Genomic DNA, 16,500 nt, shown 5'->3' with positions numbered 1-16,500 from the left:
CTATATGGGAGTAGGTTTGACTAGCCAGGGGTGATGAAGCAAGCAAGGTGGAGCAGGCTGTAAGGGCGCCAGTGGGTGAAGCCCACAGAGGGTGATGCCCACAGTGGGTCCGGCTGAGGCGGCACCCACAGGGAATGTGCTCCATCGAAGTTGAAAGGAGTGGGAGCTGAGGTCCTGGTCAGCTTGGGGAGGAGGTCTGGTCTTTGCCAGGAGAATTTGGTGGCTGTAACAGGAGACCCACAGAGAGGAACAAGAGCGGAGAGCAAAGAAGGCTTGGACATAGAGAGTCTTGGGCCCCTTGCCGAAGCGTCGGCAGAATTTGGCAAGAGCAGTGAGAATTTGAAAGTCTAATGCTCCGTTTTCGGGCCATTGAGGCTGATTATCGAGCTCGTATTGAGACCAAGCTATACAGCAGTATAAAAGTAAAAACAAGGTGTCAAGGTTGATGGTACCTGAGTACAAGGAGGGCAAGAGATTAGGGCAGATGAGAGGAGTCTACTTTCAAATGGAAGGAGCCCGTGGTTAGTTAGAGGGAGAAAGGGAGACTCCCTTGAAGAAAAGGTGGCAGTCAAGAGTTCCCAGAAACAGCTCAAAGGGGAGGTGGGAGAGACTCGGAAAAGGGTTTTTCCTTTCCAAGTCCAGGTCTTAGGGGCCGTCAAAAAGAGTCCTGCCGGAAGGAGGATCCCAGCAGCACAGAAACGGAGACCCAGGGAGGGTGACATGCAAGAGCTCAGTGCCATAGGCTAGAGTCTCAATCCAAGGCTGTTCCAGGGGGCCAAGGCTCGTCAGAGAGGTACACAGTAGACAGGTGTATGTGGTAGGAAGCCCGGAAGTGCATACAGAGGCTGCCAGGCACACTGGCGCAACTTTAAATGAGTGAGGAAGATAACCAAGGTAAATGTAAGAAGGGGAATATAGGCTTAAAAACACGAAATCCTTAAAAAAATGAAAGGAAAATAAATGTAAAATTATAGCGAAACGGTTCCTACTGTGAAGAGAAAACTGTACTGCAATGTGAAAGGCTGAGTGTGCACAGTGTGCTCACTAAGAAAACCTTTTTTTAACAAGGAGGGGGGCAGAATAAAGCACTTGAGCTGCTTCCTCCTGGGTCATCTAAAATTGGAATCTTCCCAGTAGACGTGGAGATGGAAAGAGGCAGGTGTGGAGCCAGGATAGCGACAGGCGTTTAACACAGCTGTTTTCGCTTTAGTTGGTTCAGGTTCCCTTCTTTAGCGGCCTCTGCTGGCCACACTTAGTGTTGCAGTCTATGGGCCTGGCAGGTTCTCTCACCCTTTTGAGGTCCCCATCTCCCCTCTTCCCTACAGGGTGGCTAAGATGCTTGGCCAGGGATGCCTCCCAAGAGAAGTGGAAACACAGCCTAGATCTGCGTGGGGAGCCAGTCTCTGTACCTTCAGAGCCCACTCAGCGTTAAATCCACCACTGAACGGATAAAGCTATGGGTGATCATGTCGTCTACCTGAGCATCAGAGATCCCCAGGCAGCAAACCTCACAGCAGGTCTGGCTCTAGGGGCTGATCCTCCAGCTCCCAGCTACCTCACTGTCCTAGTTCCTGTTCTGTGGCTGTGAAGAGACAGCATGACCAAGGCAACCCTTACGAACAAAAGCATTTAACTGGGAGCTTGCTTACAGGTTTATAGCGTTAGTCCATGATGATCACGGCAGGAAGCAAACAGGCACAGCGCTGGAGCAGAAGCTGAGAGTTTCCATCCTGATATGCGGGCAGCAGATAGAGGGACCGAGACATTGGGCCTGGCATGGGCTTTGGAAACCTCCAAGTGAGTCATTAGTGACACACCTCCTCCAACAAGGCCACCTCTCCTAATCCTTCTAATCCTTCTCAGACAGTTCACCAGCTGGGGATTAACACACAAATACATGAACCTGTGGAGGCCAAACTCATCCAAACCACCAAACTCACTCTCCGTTATAGTCAGGAGATGGGCTCAGCTCTCAGTCACACCAAAGCCAAACCTCCTGCCACCTGAGCCTTCCAGCCTGTCAATGACTGGCCCTCCCCGTCTCTGTGACAGCCTCCTGTGGCTTCAGGAGTCCAATGGGGGTGGGGATGTGGTTTGATCACAAGCTTTGTACCTTGTGGCTAGTCCCCTTTATCAGGCCTGTAGGGAATTTCGGTCTTAAACAATAGGCTCCCTCTCAGAGACAGGGCCAGCCACAACTCACTGAGACTTGGAAATAGTAAACCAGAGCTGGTATTCATTGCTGAGCCCTCCCTCAGGAGCAGTCGGTATCTCACCAGAACTCCTGACTGGTATTTCACGGACCCTGAGCTTGTCCTATAGATAGGTCTGCCAGTTGTCTTTCTCTACGGTCATCTGGCTTACCTTTATTGGAGGCTTCTGTTTCTGCTCCACAGCCCCTTGCTGCTAGTTCCTCTCTCACTGGCTCCCTTTTGCTTGGTTTGTCTTTTGACAAGGTCTCTTTGGGTAGACCAGGTTGACCTAGAATTCTCAATCTTCCTGTTTCAACCTCTTAAATACTAGGTGTACAGGTATATGCCACCTAGCCAGACTTGTGGCTTTTCATTTGCTTGGAGTTATTGTTTGTTTTGAGACAAGGTATCACAAACCCAGCTGGCCTCAATAGTAGCTGAGGCTGGCCTTGAACTCCTGATGCTTCTCTTCCACCTCCCTAAGTGCTGCGTGGGGTTCCAGGTGGCCATTATCATACCTGGTCCCGACTCCTAGTTTTGAAAATGAATCCACAACCCAGGAACATCTGTCTAAACACTTTAATTAAAATTCACGGCACTACAAAAGTCGGCGTGTACAGAAAGCATTCTTGTTTACTGAGAAAACAGCTTAGACTAGTTCCGGTGGCTGGGCACAGTGTGATAACGAAATTTTAAACAGCTTCTTCGTTTTAATTCTATTTAAAATATTTGTGCAGTTGAAAATAAAAGATGGCGTGCGATTCGTTATCTACCAAAACATAAGACACGCTGAGGAGATTAAGAGAGGAGAGATTCAACAGTTACTCATACTCGCTCCGTTCTGACTTCGGGATTAGGGTGATCTCTGAGCTGTGTCATTCACGCCTCAGAGACCAGCCAGTCCAATTTAATTTGGAGATTAATGCCTGTCTCCAGCTCAGTTTATCTAACATCTGGGTTCTGCGAGAATGTTATCCTGAATGAGATAGCTCGGTGAAATGAAGACCCTGGCAATCTCATTTCAGAATTAGTGTTCTTTCCAGGAACCCCAAGAACCTCTTGCTTTCTGTAATAAGCAGACTATTTTCGGGGACCAGCATCTAAAAGAGTAGGTGCAGCCACAGAAAACAGATTCCTTATGAAGCAGGATCTCACAGTGGTGGGGTCAGGAAGATGTAGAACGTCACAGTGGCAGGTCAGAAAACAATTTGCCGTCTACTAAAGGGTGGCATGTTTACTTTAGAGGAACATCTGAAATACCTGCTGCGGGTGAAAGCATTTACTAAGCTTGGGCTTTAGATTCTAGGGGGCAGATATGGGAATAATACATGAGGATACTAGGGCTAAAAAAATATGACTAGACTTCAAATTCACCCCACTTAAAAAAAGTAAGGTGTGCCCATGAGATTAGATCTGTGTGGGAGTCTTTCTTTTGGTTTTGAGGATCAAACCCAGGGACTCATACAGGCCAGACAAGTGCTCTACAGTAAGGCCAACCCCATTCTGTACAAGATGGTTTTATTACTGTTAGCTCTTGTGTGTGTGCGTGTGTGTACGTGTGCGCGCCACAGTGCATATGTGAAGGTCAGAAGACAACTTTGTGGGGCTGATTCTTTTCACCTTCGCATGGGTTTCAGAGACTCAGGTCATCAAGCATGCCCAGTGGTGTGGCAAAGGCCTTCATTCACTGAGCCCTCTCAATGTCCTGCAATGTTATTCTTAATAATGTGAGATTGGAAGCAACCCAAATGCTCACTGATGAACAGTGGACAAAATGTCACCACACATCTGAACAAGGGACTATGCCACCGTCACCAATGGACCCAGTGCATTTTCCCTTATTCCCTTCTTGGCATATTGTATTGTCATGAAGCCCCGCTGACTTCAAACTTGTGATTCTCCTGCCTCAGCATCTAGTGCTCCACGATGTCCAGCTACAAGGATGCTCTCTATGTGCTGACAGAGAACCACTAGGTTTTTTCATAGTTTTTACTTGGTGCTCGAGAGTGGTCAGGGAGGACGGGTGCCAGGAATAGCACAGAGAACTTTTAATGTCATTGCCTCTAAAATAAGCAAAACTTTAAAAGGGTGAGAGAATGCCAATCGTTACCTGCAGTGTACAGAGTGCCTGGATCGCCTGCTCTGCCATCGCCGAGACTCCTGTGTTGCAGGAACTTGGAACTCCTAAGCTGTTTTGCTATTGGTTTGTTTTGAGGCAGATTCTCACTATGTAACCCTGGTTGACTTTGATCCAAGGATCCTCCTGCCTCAGCTTCCCCAGTTCTGGGTTCCCATTCCAGCTCTTCCCCATCACTTAAACCAAGGATGGGTTCTGGTGGGGACCCTGCCTTATCATCAACCCTTGATTTTTCTAGTAGAGCACTCCGTGATGTCGGAGCCCTCTTCTCTTCCCTCCTAAAAACTTTTAAAAGTGCAAGGCAGGTTTCTTCTTGAAAATAACAACTGTGGGAGGGGGCAGGGTGCTCCACCCATAGTAGAAGTGCAAGAACATCACCAACGTTTGAGGGTTTCCACGAGACTGTCCAGGCAGGCAGTTCTAACGCCAGGTGTGCACCCGGGGATGGGGATCATGGATCATGGGGCACTGCATGTGCCTCACTGTGCTTCTTCCTTCTTCTCCTCCAGCATCTCCACCGACAGCGTCTGCTCCTCAGGATCCGGGCCTGGGCTCACGCGGATCCTCACTGAGGGCTCCGGGGGATCCGGGGGCTCCGAGGGCCCAGCCGCCACCTCCTCCGTGCCACCCTCCGGCTTCCCCTGGGCCGGCGGTGGAGAGTGTGGGGCTGGGGGCTCTGGGGGCTCCTGAGGCTCTGGGGGCTCCTGGGGCTTCTTGGGTTCTGGCTGTTCCTGGGGCGCAGGTTGGTCCGCAGCTTGGGAGCCCTCCTCTCCCCCAGCTTCCTGTGAGCTCTTGGCCTGAAACCCAGAGAGTGTGATAGGTGAGGCGAAGCCTTCTCCTCCAAAGGAGCATAAAGGGATCTTACAAGCCAATTAGCCCCCGCCTTCTAGGACTTCCAGAGGACAATGGCACACAGGAGGTGAAAGCTAGTGTCCTAGCAGAGCAGCGGCTCGGTTGTGTGAAAGAAACAATGTAGTGTTGGCAGGTTGAGTTTGAGGAAGAGAGGCCAGCATGTTTTGGGGGTAAGTCTTGGGGATTTGTTAAATTTTGAGACAGTGTCTCCATATGTAGCCCTGGCTGACCTTAAATTGATGTGGAGCACAAGTTGGTCTCGAACTCAGAGTCCTTCTTCCTCAGCCTATGGGATGCTAAGACTACAGGTATGAGCTACCATGCCCAGCTCTTAGGATAGTTTAGACTATTATGGGCTGGAAAGCCTGTATTAAGTTGTGCAGTCAAGTACAGATCCACCCCCCCAACTTATTTGGGGAGTTGATAACCATGAGGAATGGCCTTGTCAAAAGCTGAGCCATCCTGACACCCACTCCTCCTCCTCTTCTGGTTTTTCAAGACAGGGTTTGTCTGTGTGACCCTGGCTGTCCTGAATCTCACTCTGTAGACCAGGCTGGCCTCCAGTTCAGAGATCTCCCTGCCTCCGCCTCCTGAATGCTGGGATTAAGGGCATGTGCCACCACTGCCTGGCTACACACACACAGTTTTTCTTAGTAATGGATGGTAAGTGAGAAAAACTTGGAGCACATAGGTAAAGCTGAGTGTGCAGGAGAACCCGTGGCCTGGCCATCTTTCTAGAAGGTTCCAAAGGTCACAACCCTTACAGGAAGAATGGAGTGGGATATCAGAAAAATGAGGCTGAGGTGACCCTGTGTTCAGAGGCTTGGTGGGCAGCTGTAGTTCTAACCTGTGCTTCCCCCATGGGTGTTGTTGGCCATCAATAAGTATTGGGGAAATTTTTAAAAATCCCTGCATTCTCACCTGCTTGCTCTTTCACCCTAGTTCTGCAAGGAAGGCAATGGGAGAGGGAACAATCTAGAAGATCCTCAACTGACCAAGACCCAAGGGAGAGTAGTCGGTGTGCTCGTGTGAAGTAGAGACCCTTGAGGTTTGTACAGATCATAGGTGTTAAAGAAGTGGGGGAGGGGGCGTCAGGATGTTTCTAGAATCAGAAGCAGCTCTGGAGGCCTGCTGCTGCTGCTTCCATGCTTCCTTGTTACCCGCTACGCATGTTCTACCCTACGTGTGCATCCTAAGTTCTCAGGACACCCCACCCTGGGCAGGGTGTTCAGATGCAACTTCTGAAGCCGAGAGATACAAACAGGAAGGGGAGGATCATGGGAAGACTGGTCACATGCTCTGCGGTGTTCAAATGTTTGGCAGAAGGAACCGCCGCTTCACCTCTACAGTCCCATGTGGCCACCATGAGTCCTCAGAGTCTCGGGGGGTGCAGGGCTCTTTCCTGGAGTGACGGAGCCTCTGAGCTTGTTTAGTAAAGAACTCCTTCACTGCTGGTCTGCTCTGGCTTTCTAAATCTCACAGGATGCTTTTGTCAGAACACTCATGCAACAGGAGCAGAAACCCATCTTAGCTGAAGTCTTTTGCTGTCTGAGAGAGTCTTTGAGTTCACGTCCACTCAACCCCAAAACAGCAGCCAGCACAAAAGACCCCACTGTGCAGCCTCAACCTTGACCAACACAATGATCACATTTTTCCTCTGTCTGGGGCTATTGGTAGGCCATGGCCTGGAATCCCAGGTGGCTTTGATGTCAAATGAACCCTGAATGGGTCACCTGACTCACATCCCTGGATTGAAGCTGAGTTCACTGGGCTTCTCTGTTAGCCACACAGACTACTAGTACTTCTAGGCTGTTATGAGGAGTTCAAATTCATGCCATTATTCTAAGAGGTCTCCTTGGCTTCAGTCACAGAAAAAGACCCGTGAGCTAATTTTAATACCCCTTTAGGGTCATAGGAGTAGAAGTCATGGGATTATGTTTTTCTTTCCAAATCATTTCAATGGTCACAGACACTGTATTAAATAGAACATCACTGTCCCCTGGGGAGAGATGTTCCCAGCCTATATCCACTCCTCCCGCCAACCCCAATGCCTTTCTCTAAAGAAGCCTCTCACGACTTCAGTCCAGGAGTAGGCAGGTGTGGGACACACACTGTCCTGGCCCCACGGGCAATGGTTCAGAAATTGGCATGTGTCCCAGCACTGACCAGTGACAATGAGTCCTGGGGACTTTGGCTTTGCTCTTGGGGGAAGATGTACTTCCTGGCAGGGTTGCTACATGAAGGGATGTGGAGTCATCCGATAAGGAAAGAGAGACGGCAGACAGAAAGACCAGTCTTGCAACTTGAGATTCAGCCATATTCAAATTTGCCAATTATTAAGCCCTCTCTTACTTTCCTACCCTGTCAACATAATGTCTTACTTAGGGGTTGTTTGAGGCAAGGCTTCATAATGTAGCTCAGGCTGCCTTGAAATGATGTAGCCCAGGCTGGCCTAGAATTCATAGCAATCCCGCCATAAGCTTCTCACCCATGAGGGCTGCGACCCAGGTTTCTCAGCCTGGCTTGAACCTGCTTCTGCCACCTGCGACCAGACAAAGTCTGCTGCTGTAAAGGAGACAGAAAGTCCCGACGCTGGGTGTGTGGTCAGCTCTTGGAGGTCCCCGACCTTCTCCCCAAACAAGCCTGCTAAGTGGGAAGAGCCAGGTCCCAACCGTGTTACCTGTTCCAGCAGCTGCTGCTGCCGCGCGGCTGCCTCCAATGCGGCCAGTTCCTTGAGCCTGGCTCTCAGGTGGGCAAGCTTGCCACCCTTGGCGCCCCTGCCGCCCATCTTTCCTGCTGCAGCGAGGGCGGCATTGAAGAGTTTCGGGGTGCCCGCACGTGGGGGCAGGATAAGTACACTCTTCTCCTCCTTGGGCTTGTTGTTGTTTCTCAGCATGCGCCTGAAAGAGAGACACACCCACTTTCATCCAAAGCACAGTGGGGAGGAGCCTGTGTAGAACCCTACATGTGCCCTACATGGTGGCAGTGGTCATAGTGTTGGTGCTGCCATTGGCTGGTGGTTTCAGGGTACTTTGCTGGGGCAAGCACAGTGCTGAGTGCTTAAGCACAGATGGGATGATTAGAACTGCCATAAGAGGTGGGGCTTATTGTCTGCGCCATAGGGAAGGGAACACTGGAACCCAGAGAGGTTGGTTACCTTGCTTGAGGTCACACTGGATAGACTGAAAGACACAGCTATAGTTCAGATATGGTTTGAGGGCATCTCGAAGGGTTCATAGGCATACGGTGATATTGGGGGGGGGGGGGTGGAGCACGGAACCTTCCAGAGTCAGGGCCTGTTGTCTTTAGTCTTTAGTGATCTAGTTCTCCTGGGACCCTGGCTAGTTCTCACAAAAGGGGTTGTTATGAAAGCGATCCTGGTCCCCTCTTGATTTTATCTGGAAAAGGTTGGGGTTACTGAACCCCTGAAAACTGAGGAAACTGAAGCTGAGAATAAGGACAGGGAGCGACCTGCTCCCCGTCACCAGGAAGTGGCAGAGGCAGAACCAGACGCAGGTTCGGATGTGACCCAGCACACTGTTTGAATATAGAATTTTCCATCAAACAGAGAATGCACTCTTTACTAGGAATTTTTCAAGCTATGAATATGTGATTAACAGCTTGGCTCAAGAACGCATGCATTTTGTGTTCAATCTAGTGGGCGAGACGGCTAATCAGAAAATTCATTCATCAGGGTTCCAGCGCAACTTGTTTGTTTTCTGTTTGTCTGTTTGTTTTTAGATGAGGCCGCTGCTGGCCGCTTAGCTAATCAGAGCCAGCGGGCTTGAAGTGTGTGCGGTATTATTAATGGACCGAGATTTGCATTTCTCTCTGGGTTTCCCCAGGAGACACAAGCATGATCATCCATCAGAGGCCTTGGAAGCAGGCTCTCTAGCAGCCCGGGCGCTGTCACCTAGGTCACGTGAGTCCATAATTCATACGTGACAGGCAGCAGGAAGGCTCTGTTTGAGCAGTGGAGGGGACAGCGGCTCTGCTCTGAGTCAGTGTGGATAGATGTGCCCACGTGAATGGAATTCTCTGCAGTCCAGGCCTCTGCTCTGGAAAGGGCATGAGGCAGGAGAATGGGGACTGGTACAAATACCCATAAATAACAGATGTCACTGGGAGCACAGCTCTGAAGAGGATCTGGGGTTCCTCTGTGTGTCTCTGTCTGTCTCTCTCTATTCAACCACACGTCCCCACCCACCGTTCTTCCTCACCATGGATACAAAGACTCAGGTCAGGCAAACATGGACTGAAACCTTTGAAACCAAGAGCCAAAACAAGCTTTTCCTCCTTTTAAGCTGATCTTCTCAGGGACAGAGTGCCACCTTGTTTGACACCAGCTAGAGAACACCCTGAGCAACAGAGTCTGCAGCCACCCAATGCAGGTCTGTGAGTGACCCCGTGACCGACCAACCATCTGCAAGAGTCTGCTGTTAGAACCCGGACCACCCTGCTGCTCTGACCATGCCCACCTGGAGCAGCCCCCCTTTCTGGTGGGAAGGAAACAGCAAACCCTTTACCAAGAGCCTGTTTGTGAATCTTTAACCCCCTAGCCGACTCCCCCGGGTGCGTGTGGGTTTCTATACCCTAGAGGCTTCCTTAGTCACTCAGTTTGAAACCTCATCTGGAGGACTAGAAAACAAAAGTCTTCTTTTCTAAAAATAAAATAACCTATTTCCCAGTACAAAACACAAGCACACATTCACATACACCTGCATTGCTATTCACAGCCGTGAAACCTTGGCACTGCCCCACAGGCTCACTCTGGGGAAAGGGAGGGGCTCTGTGAGCTCAGATGACCGTCCAACACGCTATCATTCATATAACAAGAAATAAGGAAACAGCCATAGGCCTGCCTGTCTTTGAAAAAGTAAACACATGGCGGAAAAAGTGGGAACCAATGAGGTTAGCCAGACCAGGCGGCACAGGCCTGTGAGCCCTGTTACCCAGAAGGCTGAGCAGATGGAGAAGGCAGTGCTCACCTGAACTACAAAACAACAGGAAGGACAGCTTGGCCAATCGAGCAAGACCCTGCCCCAATACCAAGTCAAATACAATAAACTTAAAGGCTGGAGGTTAAGCTCAGTGGTAAAGTACCTGCCCAATATGCACAAGACCCTGGGTCCGGAAGGAAGGAAGGAAGGAAGGAAGGAAGGAAGGAAGGAAGGAAGGCGAAAATATCCCCCAAACAAACCTAACACATTTAGCCCCTTTACTTCATCATTTTGAGAAAGCATTTTACAACAAAGCTCTGACTGGCGTGGAACTTGAAGTACAGACCTGATTGGTCTTGAACTTGCAGCAATCCTCCTGCCTCTGACTCTTGGATTATAGGCATGAGACCCCATATCAGGCCTAGATCTTGGTTTCTAGAAAGCGGTGGGGGGCTGCAGTTGGATATTTCAATGGTAAAGCACACATGTCTAGCATGGATAAAGCCCAGGGCTCCATCCCCAACCCCTGTACTCCTCAAAACTCCTCCAAACATTTTCCACTAGAAGAAATTTAGCTCCTTGGAGAAATTGCCATTTCTGGGGGTGGAGGGCAGTTGAAGTGGGAGCCCCAGGTTGCCTAGGCTGTCTGGCTGTGCCTGTTTGTCCCCCATAGACACAAGGAAATGTTGAATTAGGATGGGACTTCAAAGGGTGACAAAAGTCAGCTTGAAGAGTTCTCACTGGCCACAGCGGAGCAACCGAAGCCTCAGAAAAACTGTTATAGGTGCTCATGAAACCAAGCAATGTCTGCTCGTGTGGTAGATAAACCCCAGGAGAAAAGAGGAGGCTCTACAGCCTACATCTCCCTACAGCCGAGTGGGAACCAAGGAGTAGGAGGCAGGAGGAGGCTGAACAGTGATGGCTCAGAGAGACTACTGAGGACCAAGGAGCCATGAGCAGATGGGTGTCTACCAAGCAACAGGTGCAAACTGGGGGAAGAGGGACATCTATGCCGTTCCAAAGAGGTCCCCACTAATGCTTGTCATGTAACTTTGTGGTCCAGAAACCTTGTCCATATGCTTGAGGTGAATTTATCACCTGGTAAGAATCCAGACCATGTACCCCCATATGCTGCTTTGAGGGGCACTGTCACCCCTAGTCGTTTCTGCATCAGATGCAGAGCCAAAAGCCATTACCAGAAAACACCAGAGACATCTAATCCAAGGAGCATTCTAACACCTAGCCGGCCTGTTGGCTGCTAAGAGATCAAAGCCGTTAGAGACACCAAAAGGAACTGTCCCAGGTCAGAGGAGGCAGGGGACTCAGCACACTAATGCAGAACAGGGCTTGTGACTGGATGCAGGACGGAGAAAGCCAGCAGACAACCTCAACATGGATCAGAGGAGCAAACAGTATGGTTCCTGCACAAATGCTCTGATGTCCATAATGGTATTACAGCGGTATGAGAGAAGCTACTCCCCCCAGTCATTACTCAAAACCCGAAAAGAAAAAAGAAAGAGGGATTCTGTACCTGGCCTTCTTCCGGAGCAACTTCTGAGATTCAGGGTAATGCACCAAAATTTCATTCAAGTCCTTCTTGTCCAGAATGAAGAGGTTGGTGAACCCATGGGCCACCACATTGGCCGTGCGCCGGTTCCCGCCCCCCACAGCCAGCAAGCTGAAATAGAAAAGGGAGGGGAATGAGACCATTCGGAGGCTGTGGTTTTAGAGAGATTGTCTTAGGTTTCTGTTGATGTTGTTTTGTTTTGAGGCAGGATCTCACTATGTAGATCAGGCTGCCCTTGAACTCACAGAGATCCTCCTGCCTCTGCTTCCTCAGTGCTGGGACTAAAGGAGTATGTCATCACATCTGGCATCATTTAGGTTTTGAAATAGAATTTTTCTCTTCTTCTGGCTGATTTTCTATCAGCATACCCAGTATATGGGACTATAGGCGTATGCCACCCAGTGGCTTGGGTTTTGCTTGCATTTATTTAACTCTGCAGTGCCCCATCTCCTTCAGGGTCCGCCACGGTGGGGGACACCCCCCAACCTTTGCCCAGGGTACATGTGACCCCCCCACCATCACTGACCTGATCTCTCCAAACACCGATCCGGCTTTGAGTGTCACCAGCACGGCTTTCCCATCTGGACCGCCCAGCACCTGCACCTGCCCTGCCTGGATGATGTACATCTCGCGGCCAATCTCCCCCTGGAACAGAAGAGAGTGGAGTCCCACACCGCATGGCTGCCCCAGCCCTGCACCACCAACGAACTGAGGGGATGTTCTGAAATTGCTTCATAGATATACCAATTCATCACTATTTAAGAAAAAATCAATGTGCTGTGTATGTGCAAATACATGTGGAAATATTCATATTAATGAACACAGGTGTGGGGGTTCACAAGGAAGCCAAGTAGTTCTCCATAGCAATGAGTACCCTTCAGGTTCAGATCTTCTTTCGATTTTATTTTTACTTCATCATTTTGAGAAAGGGTTTTACAATAAAACTCTGGCTGGCATGGAACTTGAAGCACAGACCTGATTGGTCTTGAACTTGCAGCAATCCTCCTGCCTCTGTCTTTGGGATTATAGGCATGAGACACCGCATGGTGTGGTGTAGAGAAGGGGGTAGCTTCATCCTTGGCCCCCGTCTTTTCTTTTGAATGTTGGGTATGACGCTATTCTGCAGCTCCCACTTGTATGACCCCATGACCCACAACCCAGTGAGAACCTATGGCCAGTGGCCCAGGAGCTTGGTCAGTTGGGTAGGAATGATAATAGCGGTCAGGAGGCCCACAGGCCCCAGGACATCTTCTAAGTTAATGCTGGTGGGCGTTTTCCACACAAGTGAACCTGCTATTGTAAGATTATGCTCTACCAAGATTGAAATGCAAGGTCGAACCAGTGGCGGGATTTGAATCCAGACAGCCTGACCCAGAGTGCACAGTTGCTATGGTTACTCTGTCCCCAGACCCAAGCTCTGTCTGCTGAAATTCCCAGCACGTCCCATTAGGCCCTTATTTGGCAATAAGGCTGTTGCAGGTGTAATGCAATTAAGATGGCTTACTTGAGTAAGCTGGCCCTCATCCGATCAAACTGACATTCTCACAGAAAGCACATATAAGTGAAGAAGAGAGCCAAAGAGAGGATGAGCATCTTGCTACCTGAGGAAATGGATCACTCATTTGTTCTGCCGGCCCTAATACACGGTAACCTGAATCCCAAACTAAATCGGAGGAATGAATGAATGAATGAGGGAACAGATGAATGACCAAGGGAACGGATGAATGGATGGCTTCCTCTGGAGTCAATCAGAAACAGTATCCAACCCTAGTGCCTTCCCAGACCCGGGCCCCCTGTCAATCACAGCTGTCACTATCAAAGGGTGAAGGTAACCCTAACCCGGCTGCAGTTCACTTTACCCCACAAATGCTCCTTTCAGCCTTACAAGGGATCAAAGTGTGGGGGTTCAAGCCCCAGCTTCTCAGAGAGTCACAGAGGAAGCAACAGCAGAGGGCGCTGCTCACACGTGCTCCCCAACACCGGAGCCGCCTCTCACCTGCCACAAACTCTAAACAGTGGCAGCCATTGTGCCTACAGGCACATCTTAATCCAGTCTTCCCAGCCACATCTGAAAAAGGCACTAACGGTATCTATACTTCATCCATAAGAACAGGACTCAGAGAGGGCAGGCCGCCTGCCCAAAGCCGCACTGCCAGGAAGCGGCTCCAACATCGCAATCACTCTATCATTCCCAAACTCCTCTCTGCCCCAAGGCTTTAAATGCTCAATGCTCTGAAATTCGCTCTCTCTCCTTGGCTCTGCAATTCACTCCCAGAAACTTCACCACTGCCTCGCACACTGCTCGGCAGACCTGTTCAACCTACGGATATAAACTGAACTCAGGGATGGCTCAGCAGGTAAAGGCGTTTGCTGTCAGTCTTGGTGAGCAGTTTGATCCCCAGAGCCCACGTGGTGGAAAGAGAGCAGCAAGCCCCTCAAGTTGTCCTCTGCCTTCCACGTGCTCGCCGTTGCATACCCACGCCCCCAGCAGATAAGTAATTTTAAAGGACGGGCTGGAGAGAGAGCGCAGGAGTTAGGCGCACTTACTGCTCTTCCAGGGGACGGCACAAATAAGTAAAAATAACATCCTTACAAGATTGGAAAAAAAAAACAGTCAATGGCAACACACAGTTTTAATTCTAGCACTCAGGAGACAGACTCAGGAGAATTTCTATGATTCAAGACCAGCCTGGTCTACATAGTGAGTTCCAGGACCGCTAGAGTTATAAAGAAAGACCCAGTCTCAAAAATAATAAATAATAATTTTAACCCACCTGACAGGGGCTAGAGGCTCCCAAGTCTTCTTATCTTCACCCCATACACTCACCCAGACTTACTGACATCTCTGTACAAAGACCGGAAACTTGCCCACCCTTGCCCCTGGTAACCTTGCTGACATCTTAGTGCCCTCGACAAGGAGCAGAAAGGGCTTTGCACTGTCAAGGGTCAGATTCTAACGTAGGTGTCTCCTAGGTAAAGGGAACCTGGGGTGGAGTGGTACCGAGTGGTAGGGCCCATGGCATCAAACAGGGCATCACCAGCCCCTTTAGGGACAGCCCCTACTCTCATGCTGACTCTCACTGCTGCAGGAAGCGGAGACCCAGAACTAGCCAATGTTCTGCTTCATCCAGACGTTTGGAATTTGATGTGGGATCTTCCAGCGTTTAAAGGTTAGGAATTAATTCCACTTAAATAAATTCATAAAACACCGCAGGGCTGTAAACTACCCGCTTTCCTGATGGGAAAATGGAGACCCTGGAGGCAGTTTTGTGGGTCAGAGCCCCCCTCTACCCGTTTTCTGCAAGGCGGGCTCCTCTGTGTGAAGCGAGCATTGGAAGCGCTTGGCAGAGCCCGGGCACCCTCTGCAGCAGGTGCTGTCTGTTCAGCCTGCCACTGCCCTCTACTTCCTCTGTAGTAGGGCTACCGCTGGGTAAGGGGACCCCCTCATAGGCTCTGCAGACGTTCCCCCTCCCACGCGCGTAAACAGCACCCCCCCCCCCTCCGCACGCACGCACACAGGCATGCGCAGCTCACCTTCTTGCACACATAGTCATTGGGCAGGTAGACAACCGAGCGAAGGCGCTTGAGCATGTCGAAGATCATCTGCCGGTCACAGCCCTGCCCAGACCAAGGGGAAGGAGTCCGTTAGAGGGAGGGAGGGGCTTTGTCCTGGATCCCCTGGCTGACGGGAGGGCACCTGTGGGGGTACCTGGAAGAGCGCCACTTTGCTGACAATGTCGTAGTTCACATCGATGGCCAGGTCCAGTCTCATCTTGTCTGGAAGCTGCACCATCAGCTCTGACTCATCTGGGAAAGAGACCCGGTCGGGTCAGAGTTCAGGCCAGGTCTGGCCCCTCATACCACACACAACCACGTGAGGCCCTGCACTGGCTCAGTCCAACTCAGGTTCTCCCATCACAGGGAGCCTCTTCAGGTTCTGAGCGTTCCCATCAGGTATAGCATCCCTTCCTTTCCAAACTCCTACCCATCCTTCAAAACGAAGGACTAATGCCACTTCCTCCTGACTTTGAAGCGCCTACTCAGATTTTGTATCAGTATTCCCTATTCTGTAGCGCTTGTCAACCCCACTTTAATTTTTTTTTTACATCGTGTGTGTGTGTGTGTGCGCGCGCGCATGTACACATAGCACAGCAGTAGATGTCAGAGGACAACTTGTGGAGGTCCTAGGGACTGAGCTGAGTCATCGTACTTGGCAGCAAGCCCCTCCACTGGCTGAGCCATCTCATCGGCCCACCTATCACTTTATTCCTTCAGAGACAAGGTCTAGCTATGCGGTCCACCCTTGACTCAAACTTAAGATGCCCTCCTAAGTGTCGCGATCAGAGGCCCGTGCTGCCATGCCTGGCTCTACCCTTGATGGAGCTGCATCTCAAGGCAGATGAAGCGAGAGGAGAGTGGCCGTCCAGAGGACAAGCCCTGTAAGTCTTCCCGGTCTTCACTGGCCTCAAGAGGTCCCTCCAATATCAGTGCTGGGGGTGCAACCAAGAGAGACCTCTCAGGACACAGAGGATAGTGGAAGAGTTGGCCAATCTGGGAATCAGGTGAAGGTTGGTGAGGGGAGGAGGTAGGGGGTATGGGGGCTTGGCCAGGCTTACCTAGCATGCCTTGTGAATGCCAGGTATACTCATACCAGGTCTTGACACGGTTCTGCACAGACCTGGGGATCTTGTAGAAGTTCATGTACTTCACCGTACTGTCCATGCAGCTGCGGTAGTAGGTCTGGCCTGCTGTGGCGGCTCCCACCACGTCTCTCATCTATAGCAAAGACAACAGTGAGGGGAGGTTAAGGAA

General features: G+C 50.4%; 1 protein-coding gene across 1 annotated transcript in view; it reads right to left on the bottom strand.

Annotated features, from left to right (window-relative positions):
- Positions 1 to 4,199: 4,199 nt before the first annotated feature.
- Cngb1 (cyclic nucleotide gated channel subunit beta 1) overlaps positions 4,200 to 16,500 on the bottom strand; it is a 63,219-nt gene continuing 50,918 nt past the window's right edge. Inside the window, exons 28-34 of the mRNA XM_041650407.1 lie at positions 16,305 to 16,464; positions 15,398 to 15,495; positions 15,223 to 15,306; positions 12,215 to 12,333; positions 11,653 to 11,799; positions 7,862 to 8,081; positions 4,200 to 5,126 (exon numbers count right to left, since the gene is read on the bottom strand). Of these exons, the coding sequence (XP_041506341.1) occupies positions 4,809 to 5,126; positions 7,862 to 8,081; positions 11,653 to 11,799; positions 12,215 to 12,333; positions 15,223 to 15,306; positions 15,398 to 15,495; positions 16,305 to 16,464 (1,146 nt within the window). The 3' untranslated portion in view covers positions 4,200 to 4,808. The remainder of the gene's footprint in view (positions 5,127 to 7,861; positions 8,082 to 11,652; positions 11,800 to 12,214; positions 12,334 to 15,222; positions 15,307 to 15,397; positions 15,496 to 16,304; positions 16,465 to 16,500) is intronic.

Source organism: Microtus oregoni, unplaced genomic scaffold (assembly GCF_018167655.1).
Source record: "Microtus oregoni isolate MIOR12 unplaced genomic scaffold, Mior012 000004F_ref0000308, whole genome shotgun sequence".
Lineage (NCBI taxonomy): Eukaryota > Metazoa > Chordata > Mammalia > Rodentia > Cricetidae > Microtus > Microtus oregoni.
This window is presented reverse-complemented; position numbering and strand designations above follow the sequence as displayed.